Below are 14,418 nucleotides of genomic sequence, written 5' to 3'. Positions count from 1 at the left end.
TTTGCTCCAAGTATACATTTGAGAAATCTTCCGTTGAGTGCACCTGAAGATAAACTCACATTTTTTTGTGTCTTTTAATCGGAAAATGTATTTATATGATTCTTGGAAATAATTTTTGAGTATAAAATTATATGTTAGCAGCTTATTTCAAGTTGTTATTTACCATATGATAATTCCTCCCAAAATGTCGTCAATTTAAAAAATAATAATCTGTTGCTCCGTCCTCCACTTAAAGTAGTTTCTCTATTTAACCTCATCAGACTCCTTTTAAGCTCTTAAACTCGTCTTTTTTTTACTGATTTGAAACATTAAGTCAATTTATTATTTATGATGAATGTATTTATGTAATTATTTTCAATATCACAAGTAGAAAAAGCCTATAATAAACTACTACGCCAAAAACCTGCCTCTAGATGGCAAACAAACCCCACAATACACAAAAGAGAACCAAGTTCTAACAAACCCTGGGAAAGGAAGAGGGCTAGTGTCCCATTCACAACTTGGAGCTCTTAAGGCAAGAATGAGGTGGAACATCTGGAACATCTGAGAGGACACATCAGAGTGTAGAGTAGTGGGGAACCTGCTCTGTGCTCTGAGACTGAAAGCCCAGCCTTGCCTCTCACCGCTGCCTTGACTGTGTCCCCATCTGCTGTGAAGTGAGTGGTATCTTCTAAATTCATCCTGAGCCCTAATGGCTGAAAAGTGTAAGACCTGGAATGTGGGGATTATGTGCATCTTCCTGACACCAACCTGATGCTCAGGAAAGAGACTCTTGTTTTCTCTTAGGATTCTTTTATTAACCATGATTTTGCCTCTACTGCACATTTCCCTTTCCTGATTGTCCCTCTCTATTGACAGAAGATGGCCCAGGGGATTCACTACTGAGTCTCAAGCTCTTACCCAAAGCCCTCAGTCTAGGGTTGCTCTTTTCCTTCACACTATTTTTGTTTGTTTGTTTTCTTGTAATCATCTTAGTAATAAAATATCACATTTTTATTCCTAGCTATTACAGATGTCATCTTAGTTAGTTGCAATGGTTGCCTTCTGAATAATAAATGGTCTTTCATAATGATGTTAAGAGATCCAAATCCATGTGCTTCAGAAGTTGCAAGAAGCTCTGTTTAGCCCGGCACCAGTGAATCTCCCAGAGTGCTCCATGCAGCTGGCCCCAGAGAGTCCCTCTGTGCTGTCATATCACCCACCGCCTTCTGTGAATGAGATATTCTGATAAGAATCCTGGTGGGTGCTCTTTGAGCCCGTTCCCACACAACTCCCGTGAAAGCTGAGGACCACAGGCCCCTGAAGACAATCACAGTTAGCTGGACTTATAACTCATGACTGTCCTCTGCAGACACAGGTTCTCCCCGGATGGCTAAGGGTAGTCATTGGCTGTGTCCTTCCTTGTGTATGACAACAGGAGACAGAGCAGGTCTGTAAGCAGCCCTGCAAGCCAGGTTTTGTGCAAGCCCTCCTGTGGGTCCTTCTTACCTGGACATAAGTGTGTGAATCAAAAATGAAACTCTATCCTCCCTAGCCAACTGCATAAACTCCTCCTCTCATGCAAGAACACACCAAAATCCACCTGAAATACAATACAGTCCGTGATGGGAATGGATGATCAGATATGCTCCTCCCTTTAAAATTCAGGTACAACTGACCAGCATTTAATGTTAAAACCGAGATCTTGAGACTGACAAAGTAAACTTTTTGTAGCAATAAGATGCCAACATGACAGATACCAGGCCCCAGGGAAATCAAAGTATTTTCCCCAAGATGTTTTTATTTAATGTATTTGAAAATGCCTCTGCTAAGTTGTTTCTTGTGGGGAAAATCTACCTTCTGTAGAGAATCCTGTGCCTTTTCAAGTCTCTTTCCTGACCCAGAGAGATTTAATTAGCAGTCTGGCACCTTTTAAGTCTGCTAAGAAACCATTACAGTCTATTATCTCTGAAGCCTGCTATCTGGAGGCTTCATCTGCATGATGAAACCTTGTCTCCACAACCCTTTGTGTTAACTCAGTAACAGGACTCTATTCTGGAGGTTTTAAGAGAGGGAATTCAATATCCGGCTTCCCATTTTTCTCATGTTCCCATATTCGTGGCTCCATGGCCCCTTCCTCCATCACTCCAGCACCCCTCTCCGTTGACCCAGCTCCTCTCTGGATGTGACTCTTCTCCCTCCCTGTTATAAGGACACTTGTGATTGTGCTGGTCTCAACCAGATAATTCAGGATACTCTCCTGACCTCAAAATTCTTAACCATGTCTGTCAAGTTACTTTTGGCATACTCATAAGTAATAATCATAGATTTCAGATACTAGGACAATGATGCGTTTAGGGGGTATATTATTCATTTCACTAACAACTCTCATTACCCCACGATGATCTTGCCCTAAGGTAGAATAAAAAATATCACAAGGCAGATTTAGGAGGCAGAGGACCTAGAGAAATCCTGAGACTCTAGGATTCTCTGACGTGTGAATGCCAAGTTCTGGAGGATTCTGATTCTCTGTTTTTAGTGGACTTAATGGTGTGTAGCCATTTGTGGAAGTCTTCTTTGATTTTGTGACCAAGAAACAAAAACAAATCTCTTCTAAAATAAAATCTAAGAAAGATTGCCAAAGGGAATTTAATTATTTCTTAAATTTTCTGAGTTTCCGTAGGCATCAAAACATAAGAAGTGGCAATAAGGGAAACCAAAGATGCCCTCCAAGGATTAGGAATTTTTCAGTGCCTTAGGTTGGATACCCCAGTAAGAAGGATGACAAAGATTCCCATGGAGGCAGTACATTTACAAAGTGCAGGAAACAAACAAGTGAGTAAGGGAAGAGAAGAGAGACAGTGAAAGGTGTTTCAGCAAGGAATCACCTCTGAGGATGACCAGAAGTCATGCCCACATAGAAGCAGAAAAAAAAAAGCCTCTGTTATTCCACCTGAGAGGTGAGGGAACTGGGGTATGTATACACCTCCCTTGTCATCACTGATTGATAGCTGTCCTAGGGGATGCTAATTCCAGGCCATGAGGTCCACCACATTTGCAGGCTGAACTGCCTTCCCCAGGTTCAGAGAGAGCAGTGAGGGGCAGAAGGACCATAGAGAGTCAGCTGAAGTAGAATGAATGGAAACACCAAGGTGTAGTAACAATGACTGCCAAAATTATGCCGAAAAATATGTGCATTTGAATCCAGAGATGTATCTCTCTGAATCTGGATATCTGGGTTCTGAAAGTCTGTTCAGTAGCCATTTCCCTGAAATCCAGTCCCCTGGAAAAGCAGGAAGAGGTATGTGCACAGGCTCCACTACCTTGTTCTGGCCACTCCTAGTTGTGCATTTCTTCAATGCCACGAGCGCTAGTTCCTCTGCAGACAACTAATACTTCACAAGAGAAATACTCTCTGGAGTCCTTCGGCTTAAGTCCATTGATACTGATGTAGTTGGCTCCACTTCCCCTGCCACTGAATCAGGCTGAGATGCACTGGGCAAAGGCAGCTGTGTTAAGAATTGAGGTTCAAATTAGTGTTTGAGGTTTATGTGGATTCAAAATATTTTTTCATCTACATGGGCAGTGACTTGGCAGGAGATGGAGACTCTCTCTAAATGGATGTGAAACAGGGAGGCTGGCATCTGGTTCAGGATGATGTCCTCACTCACTGCTAAAGAGTATAAGAGCAAAGGGTGCATGCAAAAACACACACTGAGCAGCAGTCGCTGTCGCAAAGGAGAGAAGGTTCACTGACCTGACCTTTCCCCAGGTCCTCCCCATCACCTGCTCTCCAGAAAGCCAGACTCTAGGGCAGATGCACCTGAGACCCCAGGAACAGACTGGTGGGGAGCGCAACTCAGAGCATTACCCAGGGGATGTGGCCTTTGTCATCCTACTTGGAAACAATTGATTATTTGAGCCTAGATTGATCGAATGTTTCAAGTTGATCCTAATCCAGGCTCTTATCATTAGTGAGTGAAACAGAGATTTTAGTTGAAATAATCATACTTGGCATCACTAGTCAGGCCTCCATGCTGGTGAACCATAGGAAACTATATGCAAGGCAGGAAAGGGGATGGAATATGGGGATCCTCACGGCAGGAATAATGTGCAGCCCTTTAGCACCTGGGCATTAAAGAGACCCATAGCTCAGGAGAATGGCAGATCTATGCATGGCACAGGTATCAACTTTGTGCATCTACAGCGAATTGTGCTTATACTGCTGAGAACAATGCCTTAAGTTTATTAGTAAATTCTATTGGATATATCAAACACACTTCTGATAAAGACGTTTTTATTTTCACTTCAAAAAAGAAACAATTTCACACTGATAGAGACATTGTTAGTACAGCACTAAATACTTTGAGAGTAACTGAAAGTTCTGACAGCCCCACATTCTATAACTTTGTTATGAATTTTCTGCCAAAAACGATGCTTTCCTATACATTCCTAACACAAGGATGAAATATGTTATTTAATCTAGTCTTAGGTTCATTTACAATTTTGAAAAATCAATCCAAAAATATGTTCTTTAACCATATGGCCACGAGAGAAATATATTCTCTCAAGGTAAATCTACGCTGCCTGATCTGACCTGGGACCCTGGGGACATTGCCCCTGTGCTGAGTTGCTGAGATAAGCCAGCCCTGCAGCTGTGCCCAGCCTGCCCCATCCCCTGCTGATTTGCATGTCCCAGAGCACAACCCTCTGCCCTGAAGACTCTTTTATAGGCTGATCACACCGTGTGTAGGAGTCAGTCTCAGTCAGGACACAGCATGGACATGAGGGTCCCCGCTCAGCTCCTGGGGCTCCTGCTGCTCTGGCTCCCAGGTAAGGAGAAAGGATACTGGGAATTTACCAAGTCAGTGTGCTCAGTACTGTCTGGAACTTCAGGGAAGTCTCTGATAACATGATTAATGGTATGGATATTTGTTTCTATGTTTCCAATCTCAGGTGCCAGATGTGATATCCAGATGACCCAGTCTCCATCTGCTTTGTCTGCATCTGTAGGAGACAGAGTCACCATCTCTTGCCGGGCAAGTCAGAACATTTATAGTGGTTTAGCGTGGTATCAGCAGAAACCAGGGAAAGCCCCTAAGCTCCTGATCTATGCTGCATCCAGTTTGCAAAGTGGGATTCCCTCTCGGTTCAGCGGCAGTGGATCTGGGACAGATTTCACTCTCACCATCAGCAGCCTGCAGCCTGAAGATTCTGCAACTTATTATTGTCAACATTTTTATGATACCCCTCCCACAGTGCTATAAGTCATAACATAAACCCCCAGGGAAGCAGATGTGTGAGCCTGGGCTGCCCCAGATGCTCCTCCTGGTGCCTCCATGTGCTGAGAGCATTTCTCAAAGTCAGTCAGGTTTTGAAAGTCATTGGGAGGTTTTCGTAGAGGGGACCAGGGAAGCTCCACTGAACCCTAAGCCTCTTTTGCCCTCCTCCCCAGCAGAAAAGACGTTACAACGCCTGTCCTGGCAGAATAAAGAAGAGAGATAAGTCCACCTGAGAAATCTATGTTATGGGATAATTGGAATTCATAGAGAAAAAGAGAAGCTACTCTCAGTATTCTGAGGAGAAACTGTTCAAGTTGACTAAATTAGAGTCTAAACCACAGGCTTGCTTAAAGCTACAGTATGTCATTCATGAAACAGGTATTAGAGACAGGGGATTCTCAGGTGCTCCTCCAGAAGCCAGAGTGCACCTGCCTCTGGTGGTATGTGCTGAGTACCGTGTGATGATCCTCAGACCTGTTTGGGATGCCTAGGGTGGGGGTGCTGATGCTCTCAGCTGCCTGCAGCACATCTCCAGGTGATTCTCCAGTCCACACCTAACTGCACGTGTTTTACTTCAGGTGTCAGTGTACACGAATCCACCACTCTGACTTCCCAGTGTCGTAGGAGGGCAACTCGTTGACCAACTCTAAAGAAACCATAGATAGCAAAGGAGCTTTGGAAAATGTGCTTCCAGAAGTGATAGTAGTGATGGGGAATTGACAGCTGACAGGCCAGTTAGGTTACTCCTTCCACAAGGCTCAACATTTTTCCTGTTACAGATTGTCCCAGAATACACTTGAATGTGCTTTTGAGTTTTACCAGCAGGTCTGGGTTCATAGCAAGAAAACTTCATTAAGTCGTAGATGAAGCAAAAACATCAGGATATTGTATGAAATATATTATAATGCTGTGTGTGATAGCTCATGCCTGTAATCCGGAGAACTTTGAGAGACTAAGGCAGGAGAATCGCATCGTCCCAGGAGTTTGAGATTGGACTAGTGTTGGGAAGAGGCCCCCAAATCTGGCATAAACAGGCCCCAAAACTGGCCATTAAAAAAATCTCTCCAGCACTGTGACATGCTCCTGATGGCTACGACACCCACGCTGAAGATTGTTGGTTTACCAGAATGAGGGCAAGGAACACCTGGCCCACCCAGGGTGGAAAACCGCTTAAGGCATTCCTAAACGACAAACAATAGCATGAATGGTCGTGCCTTAAGGACATGTTCCTGCTGCAGATAGCTAGCCAGAGCCCATCCCTTTGTTTCCCATAAGGAATGCCTATAATTAATCTATAGTCTATAGAAACAATGCTTATCACTGGCTTGCTGTCAATAAATATGTGGGTAAAACTCTGTTTGTAGCTTTCAGCTCTGAAGGCTGTCAGTCCCCTCATTCCCACGCCACACTATATTTCTGTGTGTGTGGCTTTAATTCCTCTGATGCCACTGGGTTAGGTTCTCCATGACCAAGCTGGTCTAGGAAAGTGGTGCCCATATGTGGGGGTTGAAACTGGGTCGAAGGGTTGCTAGAGTGATGGTTGGAGAATGTGGAACTATGCTGGAGGCCACCTGAGTACTCTTAAGCAATCCCTGTGGTGAGTAAGAAGGGGAACTTGGAAGCCTCAGGGTAACAATGGGACAAGTGTCAGCTCTGGTTTGTTCCACCTTGGAACCTTTTCACAGTGATGATAAGGACGAAGGAGAGTATAACAACGTAACAGAAGAGGTGACAGAGCATTTTTGTTTGCCAGCTAAATCTAAAGTGACAAATGAGGGAGAGGTTTATCCCCCCCTTCTGCACCCCCTCATTAGTTTGAAGTAAAAAAGTGGCTTGACCCTCCAGATCCTTCTTTCCCAGAGGACACTGGGTGAAAAGTAGTTGCTCCAGTGACTGTTCAAGCTGACCTCGAGTGATCACTCTCATTTCTATTCAGGCAGGAATCCAGCAAGCTAGACATGAGGGTGACATAGAGGCTTTGCAGTTCCCTGTAAGAATACACCCCTCAAATCAAATGCAGTTCCTTGTTAGAATACACCCCTCAGATCAACAGGGAAATATTATAGCTACATTTGAGCCTTTTCCTTTTAAATTACTCAAAGAATTTAAACAAGCTGTTAATCAATATGGACCAGGTTCTCCTTTTGTAATGGGACTGTTCTTTTAATCTGTGTTGTTTGTCTAAACAAAAAAGGGAACATGTTGGGAACAGGCACCCAAATATGGCCATAGACCGGCCCCCAAACTGGCCTTAAAAAAAAATCCCTGTATCACTGTGACATGCTTGTGATGGCTATGAGGCCCACGTTGCAGGTTGTTGGTTTACCAGAATGAGGGCGAGGAACACTTGTCCCACCCAGGGTGGAAAATGCCTAAGGCGTTTCTAAACCACAAACAATAGCATGAGCCATCTGTGCCTTAAGCACATGTTTCTGCTGCAGATAACTAGAAAGAACCCACCGCTTTGTTTCCTGTAAGGAATGCTTTTAGTTAATCTATAGTCTATAGAAACAATGTTTATCACTGACTACCTGTCAATAAATATGTGGGTAAAACTCTGTTTGTGGCTCTCAGCTCTGAAGGCTGTCAGCCCCCTGATTCCCAGTCTGCACTCTCTATTTCTGTGTGTGTGTCTTTAATTCCTCTAGTGCTGCTGGGTTAGGATCTCCACGACTGAGCTGGTCTTGGCAGACTGGGCAATGTAGGAAGACTCTGTCTCCACATTCATGAAAAAGGTAGATAGATGAGAGGTAGATAGATAGAGAGATAGATAGATAGATAGACAGACAGATAGATATAACAACCATTTGGCAACCAAATAAGCCTTCTTTGACAAATAGGAAGACAACAAGAGAAAATCCTAAACATGGATATAGGATTTCTCCCTTTAATATGAAAGTCCTTTGCTACTCAAAATTACCCAGAATGCAGCAGCACCTCAGCATCCCTGAGAGGGTGTTTTGCATGACATACAGCAGGCCCACCTCAAATTTCCTGAAAGACAATCTTCATTTTAACACAGTAACAGGTGGTCTATATAAAGTTTAACAAGCTATGTCTTAGGTGACATTTTAGCTAAAGAGATTTATTTTTTTCTCAATGAGGACATTTAAGAAAATTTCAATGGAAGGTCGTATGATAAACGCACTCCCAGCTTTACTTTCAAATTGATGCAACATTACATTTGAAACATTTTGAAGATTATTAAAGTTGAAAATCATAATTATATATTCATGTACTTATCAAATAACTAGTTGTTTAAGTAGAGTAAACATATTTTGAAAGTTTAATAATTACCAAGTGAAAGAACCAACTAAAATTGTGTGTGCCTATGTTAGAGATTCTTGGACTTAGTTGTATCAGGTCAGCTTGGTTTGGGATGTTGTCTACTCCTGAGATCTGCCATGAGAATCTTCTGCCGTGAGTAGTCACTGTTCTCAGTCTTGGCCTCAGATAAATGCCATCCATAGGCTGGTGACAAGCTGAGTTCCCTGTAACCAAACCAACCAGCTGAGCCCTACCTTGATCAGTCAATTGATTATTAAAATGAACATTCATGAATGTGAAAATAAATACTTTGTGTAATAAAGACACTAAGAGTTTAAGTGGTTGATTGTCAATAATTTTTGTGCAAAAACTGGCCAATACAGTATTTATACATCTACCTATTTAGATAGATGCATTTTCCTAAAATTGATGGCATATATATGAATATTTATTAATCCATATATAGAGATACTAAGACAACATTTAAAACATTAAAACTTACTACCAATAAAAACCATGAAATTATATCATTTGGAGAAACGTACATATTTGTGTGTATATAACATACATGTTGGTGTTATATTTATTTTTTTATATTTTTATATTTTTGAAAAATTTTTGGCTGCATATACTTATATGTACACATATTTATGTCTAAATAAGGCCGTTTAAGTATATTTATATATACATATAAAGGCAACACATGCATATTTACAAAGTAATTATATAAAAATTAAATCTGTGAAGGTGATTTCAGTCTCCCCCCATAAAAACACTGGTGCCTAAGACCAGGTATAGTACCCACTCTGGTTACAGACATTTCCTTTATAACCTTTAGTTATAAAACACTCACCTAATGGGTATTTACTCCTTACAATATTTTTCTAACTCAGTGGAGGGGTAAAGGGTTTGTATGGGAATAACTGCCTAATGTTAGTTCCTATGGAAGTCCAAATATGCATATGCCCCCAATGATGCCATGCTGGATGGAGTTCTAAAAACTGGGTGCTGCAGTGATGTCACATCACTGCTATCATCAAGGATGCCCTGGGAGACTAGAAGTCACAATATTGGGCAAACCCCAAGGGTGAAGTCACTGTACACTTTGCAAAGAGAGATTAGCAATTTCATGACATTGCCTATTGGTTTGGAGTAATCATCAGGCCTCAAAAGAAACAAAACTGAAGGACTGGAGAGAAAGTTGGTTTGGAAGAGCTATGACTGCACCTTGGAAAATAGGTCAAGATAAAAATAAATGCTTCTCAAATGAGTATTCATCTCTATTCCATTACTGAGGACCAGTTTTTAGTAATTTAGAGGATCAAATACTAGGACTTCAGTCAGTCATGTTTCCCAGCTTTTTTAGGAAGTCACATGAACCATAGAAATCCATGCATGAGCACAAAAATATGAATTTCAGTGGATAAGGCTTGCATGCCTATAGCTTTTCTGACCATTCAACTTGCCAAGTAGCATAACCCCTCCTGAACCACTGACATTGTACCACACATCAGTGGTCAGACTAAAAACGTGTGTCAAGTGAGTACAGTGGAACTAACCCAACACCCGAAGGACAGTGGCTGTTTTCCGGTATATGCATTTGCCTTTCTCGTCAGTCATGTTTCTGCCAGAATCATCTCTTGGAAGATTTCTGAGTGCTTTCATCAGAGTCAAGAAATCCTTACATCATTTAGCATTGGAAGAAGCAACTTAAATATAACAACAACAACAAAAAAGTGAAGCAACGTATGTTCACGATGCTGTCATGTGTCCAGGGACAGCTGTCCTTACAGAAAGGAGAAAACCCATTATTAGTCAGGGAAAGCCAAAATACATGCCCTTGTAATGTCAAATCGCTGTCTTACCAGATGTGCTGAGGCCCTGAAACACCGATGTGTAAGACGTTGTTACCCCCATCAACAGAAAAGGAGAATCTGAGAGATGACTATTCATTCTGGGTAGAGACAAGATTGAAACATTGTTTCTATTCACTCTTGTCTGGGGTTTTCTGGCTGATAGTTCTTAATTCAAAGAATTGGCATGATAATTACTGCATCGAAATGGAAAGAATGATGACCCTATGGCCGTTTAGTTCTCATTATGATACAGCACAGACTTTGAACACAGTGTCTTATGGTGAGGGCTGGGGTCATAGAACCTGATAATCAAGGGGAAATAGGGTTCCTTTTACATATTTTAGAGAGGAAGTAGAGAATATGTGGAACCTAGAGGAATTTCAGGACTGTTTTTATTTAGTGACGTTTTCACTGGTAAAAGTTTCTCTTAACTTCAACAGACTTCAGAATGAAGCTTTGAGTAATGCAGCTGAAGCATCACATGCACTTGGATGCTAGTGCAGCAGAGGGGAGATGAAACGCACAGTGAGCTTAGGAGATGAGAGCACAAAAGACAACCTCTTAGTCAGCTTGAATTGAGAAGCACAAGAAACAGTCCATTCATTCTTTCTTACTTGTTGTATCATTGAATCAGTTGACCATGAGAGAAGCCACTGTGCCTGGTGAGGCAAAATTGTGTTTATTTTGATGTGTTAGGGACTTAAAACCAGATTGAAAAAGCAGAGGATTGAGCTCAGACAGTTCCCAGCACTCATTTCCCTCCTCCCTGGTACCTGTGTGTTTCAATGATCAAGAAAAGTCCACGGCCGAGTGCAGTGACTCATGCCTATAATCCCAGCACTTTGGAAAGCTGAGGCAGGTGGATCACCTGAGGTCAGGATTTCGAGACCAGCCTGGTCAATATGTCGAAATCCTGTCTCTACTAAAAATACAAAAATTTGCAAAGTGTGCCAGCGCAATCCTGTAATCCCAACTACTCAGGAGGCTGAGCCAGGAGAATCGCTTGAACCCGGGAGCCAGAGGTTGCAGTGAGCCGAGATCAAACCACTGCACTCCAACCTGGGTGACACAGCAAGATTCCTTCTAAAAAAAAGAAAGAAAGAAAGAAAGAAAGAAAGAAAGAAAGAAAGAAAGAAAGAAGGAAAAAGAAGAAAAAGGAAAGTCCTCCTATTGTGACAGGAAGTTGTTGAGGCAGGAGGCTGTGCCTACAGGACAGTGCTGTCTGATCAAGTTTTGTGATCCTGTGTGAATTTGCTTAGGATAACGGCTTCCAGCTGCATTCATGTAGCTGCAAAGGATATTATTTCATTTTTAATTGCTGCATAGTATTTCATGGCATATATGTACCACATGTTCTTTATCCAGCCTACCATTAATAGTCATTTAGGTTGATTTCATATCTTTCCTATTGTGAACAGTGCTGCTATGAACATATGTGTGCACCTGTGTGTATAGTAGAATGATTTCTATTTCTTTGGGTATATATGCAATAATGTGATTGCTGGGTCGAATGGTACTTCTCTTTTCTTTGAGGAGATGTCACACTGTTTTCCACAACTGCTGAACTAATTTGCATTTTCAGTTGTAGGAAGGAGAGTTGTATTATGTTAGGGGTAACTGTGACCTTACTATTGTCTGTATTTTATGATTATGTATGATCTGAGATGTGTATGGGTTCAAGTTGGCAAGGGGTGGGCTTGTGAAGGTTAATACTGAGTGTCAACTTGATTGGATTGAAGGATGTAAAGTATTCACCCTGGGTGTGTCTGTGAGAGTGTTTCCAAAAAAGATTAACATTTGAGTCAGTGGGCTGGGAAAGGCAGACCCACCACTGATCTGTGTGGGCACAACCCAATCAGCAGCCAACACAGCCAGACTATAAGCAGGCAGAAAAATGTGGAAAGAGACAAGCCAAGCCTCCCAGCCTACATCTTCCTCCCATGCTGGATGCTTCCTGCCCTCGAATGTCAGACTCCAAGTTCTTCAGTTTTGGAACTCTGGCTGGCTCTCCTTGCTCTTCAACCAGCAGACAGCCTATTGTGAGGCCTGATGCTTGTGTAAGTTACTACTTAATAAACTTCCTGTATTAGCAAGTGACACATAGAGGGACAGAACAGGATATATAGATATAGATATAAATATATAGATATATAGCTATGCACACATTCATATACATACACACACACATATGAACACATACACATATATACATAGATATGTATATATGTGTGTATATATGTGTATATGCGTGTGTGTGTGTGTGGGCATATATATATATATATATTATAAGGGTAATTTATTAAGTATTAACTTACAGGATCGTAAGTTCCACAATGGGCTGTCTGCAAACTGATGAGAAAGGAGAACCAGTCTGAGTCCCAAACTGAAGAACTTGGAGTCTGACATTCGAGGGCAGGAAGCATCCAGCATGGGAGAAAGATGTTGGTGCTGGGAGGCTAGGCCAGTCTCTCTTTTTCACATTTTTCTGCCTGCTTTACAATTGTTGGCAGCTGATGAAATTGTGTCCACCAGATTAAGGGTGGATCTGTCTTCCCCAGCCCACTGAGCAGCTGTGGTGCCAGGGGATGTGTCTCCAGCAGTTGGAGTCAGGTGGGCTCAGGCAGATGACTGGAAAGCCTTTGAGGAAGGAAGAGGCCATGAGGCCTCAGCCACAGGCACAGGCTCCTCTTCTATGTGAACGGGGCCAGGGTCCTCCAGGACACCTTCCAAAGCCTCCTCTTTCCTCCACACACAGGGTGCTGCATCCCCACCGATCCTCCAGGGTTGGCTCCCACATCATCCCTGGAGCAGCCCCTAAAGTTCCCTACTGTTCTCATGGCTGTAGAGATGCTCAGTCATGTCACTGTAAGGGGACCCTAGTGTGTCCTGTCCTCACCTGCTGCCACTGATGACCTTCACGGCACTTCTCCATGCCTTTCCCAAGTGACCCCACTCCCACCAACTATCAGGAGGATGGACGGCGGCCTGTACTCCATGATGTTCGGCTTATGAGTAAGTCAGGGATCAGGGTAGTCTCATGTTTGTGCAGCTTATAATAATATCACATAGGAATCCTATTTTGACAGTCCTTGACTCCTCATCCTCTCTGAGCAGTTACTCACTCTGCCCATCTACTCTAAGACTTTCTTCTTGTGCAACCGCTCATGGTGTTTTCATTTGGAGACTGATATGACTCTATTGGTGGAATACTAGATGTGTGCTTGTCACATCCTCACATTTCTAAGAATAAAAGACCCTTCTTTTGAGTAACATTTGTTCCTTTTTCCCTAGTTTGTCAGGATTACATTTCCAGTGATTGAGGTGAAAACTTCTTTGTAAAAAAAGCATTCATATTGCTATAAATTAACCGCCTATTTTTGAATCTCATAAATTTGGATATGTGATGTTTACTTTCAGATCAAAGTACCTTATAATTTCCATTTTTGTTGCTTTTTTGCCCCAAACTACATTTAGTGCTACTTTACTTATTTTCCAAATATTTAGATTCTTTTGCCAAATTTTTAAAATATTAAGTTAGAATTTCAGTGGTTTTATGGGTATGAGTGGTTTTTGGTTGCAGTGATGAATTGTGTAGTAGTGAACTCTGGGCTTTAGTTACCCATCACCCGAATAGTGTACCTTGTGCCTAAGAGGTAATTTTTCATTTCTCCTTCTTCTCCCACCAACCCCCTTCTGATAACTTTCTCTTTCTGATTTGTAATACAATCTTCTCAGTTATAAATAATTTATTTTTTATGATTTAATCAGCATGATTTTACTGAAATATCCTGTTGCCTAAAATATAATGTATCATTAGCCAATGTTTCCAAAGACCATGGAATCTGCTGTGGTTTTGTGGAGTGTTCTCTAAGTATCCGTCTTGTCCAGATGGTTGATAGCGTTGTTTAAGTTCTCTGTATCTGCACTGGCCCAAGGGGCTAGGCTGCTTGCATTGCAACCTGGACCTGATGCAGAGCCCTTTTCTACCCTGAGTCCCAATCAAGACTGGCACAATTTCATGTCTCCTGGTGGGC

At 42.1% G+C, this 14,418-nt stretch overlaps 1 gene segment (V, D, J or C); it reads left to right on the top strand.

The window, feature by feature from the left end:
• The first annotated feature begins 4,751 nt into the window (after positions 1–4,751).
• LOC103241325 (immunoglobulin kappa variable 1-39-like) lies at positions 4,752–5,326 on the top strand. The segment is given in 2 exon segments: positions 4,752–4,812; positions 4,936–5,326. Coding segments are annotated over 2 exon segments (366 nt in total).
• Positions 5,327–14,418: the final 9,092 nt, after the last annotated feature.

This window comes from Chlorocebus sabaeus, chromosome 14, assembly GCF_047675955.1.
Source record: "Chlorocebus sabaeus isolate Y175 chromosome 14, mChlSab1.0.hap1, whole genome shotgun sequence".
Lineage (NCBI taxonomy): Eukaryota > Metazoa > Chordata > Mammalia > Primates > Cercopithecidae > Chlorocebus > Chlorocebus sabaeus.
The sequence above is the reverse complement of the archived record's forward strand: the minus strand, read 5'-3'. Positions and strand labels throughout refer to the sequence as shown.